At 63.6% G+C, this 544-nt stretch overlaps 1 protein-coding gene across 1 annotated transcript in view; it reads left to right on the top strand.

Annotated features, from left to right (window-relative positions):
- LOC103895995 (ATP-dependent 6-phosphofructokinase, muscle type) overlaps nt 1-544 on the top strand; it is a gene marked incomplete at its 3' end in the record, with an annotated part of 6983 nt that overhangs the window by 3354 nt on the left and 3085 nt on the right. The window contains exons 2-3 of the mRNA XM_019471116.1: nt 32-343; nt 448-492. Of these exons, the coding sequence (XP_019326661.1) occupies nt 32-343; nt 448-492 (357 nt within the window). The remainder of the gene's footprint in view (nt 1-31; nt 344-447; nt 493-544) is intronic.

The following is a 544-nucleotide window of genomic DNA, read 5'->3' as shown; positions in this document are numbered from 1 at the left end:
TTTCATCTGCGGAATGAAAAGGAAAAAAAAGGGGGGGTTGTACCAAAATCAGAGGGATCGTACACAAAAAGGTGGGGTTTCTCCCCACGCCGGTGGTTTGTTGCCGGCGTTTGGCCCCGCGGGGATGTTTTGGGGGGAGACCCAGAGGGAAAAAGGGGGTGTCCCACCCTGCGGCAGGGGGGATCACGGCGGAGGAGGCAAAGAAGTCGAGTTACCTGAACATTGTGGGCATGGTGGGCTCCATCGACAACGACTTCTGCGGCACCGACATGACCATCGGCACCGACTCGGCGCTGCACCGTATCATGGAGATCGTGGACGCCATCACCACCACGGCCCAGAGGTGACGGGGACCCCCCCACCCCGCCGTGTCCCCCATGCCGGGGGGACCCAGGTGTCCGGGCCCCACTCGGGCTTGTCGTGGGGTGAAACTCCTGTCTCCCGCAGCCACCAGCGGACCTTCGTGCTGGAAGTGATGGGTCGCCACTGTGGGTACGTCCCCGCGGTGCCACCCGGATCCGGCCCCCGCTAAGGAAAACGGGGG

This window comes from Aptenodytes forsteri, unplaced genomic scaffold (genome assembly GCF_000699145.1).
Source record: "Aptenodytes forsteri isolate BGI_AS27 unplaced genomic scaffold, ASM69914v1 Scaffold657, whole genome shotgun sequence".
Classification (NCBI taxonomy): Eukaryota; Metazoa; Chordata; class Aves; order Sphenisciformes; family Spheniscidae; genus Aptenodytes; species Aptenodytes forsteri.
The sequence above is the reverse complement of the archived record's forward strand: the minus strand, read 5'-3'. Positions and strand labels throughout refer to the sequence as shown.